Source organism: Saprolegnia diclina (assembly GCF_000281045.1).
Source record: "Saprolegnia diclina VS20 unplaced genomic scaffold supercont1.21, whole genome shotgun sequence".
Classification (NCBI taxonomy): domain Eukaryota; phylum Oomycota; class Saprolegniomycetes; order Saprolegniales; family Saprolegniaceae; genus Saprolegnia; species Saprolegnia diclina.
In genome coordinates, this window is record NW_008246088.1 from 22,815 (window position 1) to 23,446 (window position 632).

At 57.6% G+C, this 632-nt stretch overlaps 1 protein-coding gene across 1 annotated transcript; it reads left to right on the plus strand.

Moving 5' to 3' along the window:
* Positions 1 to 14: 14 nt before the first annotated feature.
* SDRG_07237 (hypothetical protein) lies at positions 15 to 440 on the plus strand (the record flags this gene model as incomplete). The annotated part of the gene is made up of 2 exons (XM_008613057.1): positions 15 to 184; positions 239 to 440. 2 exons carry the CDS (start codon positions 15 to 17, stop codon positions 438 to 440), a joined length of 372 nt encoding a protein of 123 aa, XP_008611279.1.
* Positions 441 to 632: the final 192 nt, after the last annotated feature.

Here is a 632-nt window from a genome sequence, read left to right on the forward strand (position 1 = left end):
TGGACCCCGAGCTCATGGCGTGGATCAACACATGGCCGGCCACACACGACCTGAGCGCCAAGGTCGCCGGTGCCTTTGCATTGGCCGGCGGTATGAGCTCGGGCGAGGAGCTCGTGCTGCTCAACCTCCTCCACTCGCTCATGATCTTTAAATTCGTTGTCGTCGGTGGCGATGCGTGGACAAGGTACTGTATACCTACTGGAGTGTCCTCATAGGACCTAACTTGATATATGCGTAGCGCGTTTGGCGCCTCGGCCATCATGGGCGAAGGACCCTTTCACCTCGGCACCAACAACAGCAGCAATCAACCTGGTGCGTGGCCGTCGATCTGCTATCGCCACGACAACCACATTCCCGCGTACTTTTTCTTGAAAGCCCATGGACTCGGGCAGCGCGTCGCTACTGTCGCGAGCAAACTGCGGGCGCCGCACGAAGCGTGAGCGCGTACACAGACAGTTGCGTTTACATAATCAACGAGAATAGAGACCGCGTGAGCGGTGCAGTCTTCTGTCGATCCAACCACTCCGAAGACAGAACCCACGCACCAATCTTGCTACACGCAACTTCTCCTCGCCAAACTCGGCCAGCGCAGCCATCGCTTCGAGAAACTCTGGCGAGGTAGTTTAGGTGTG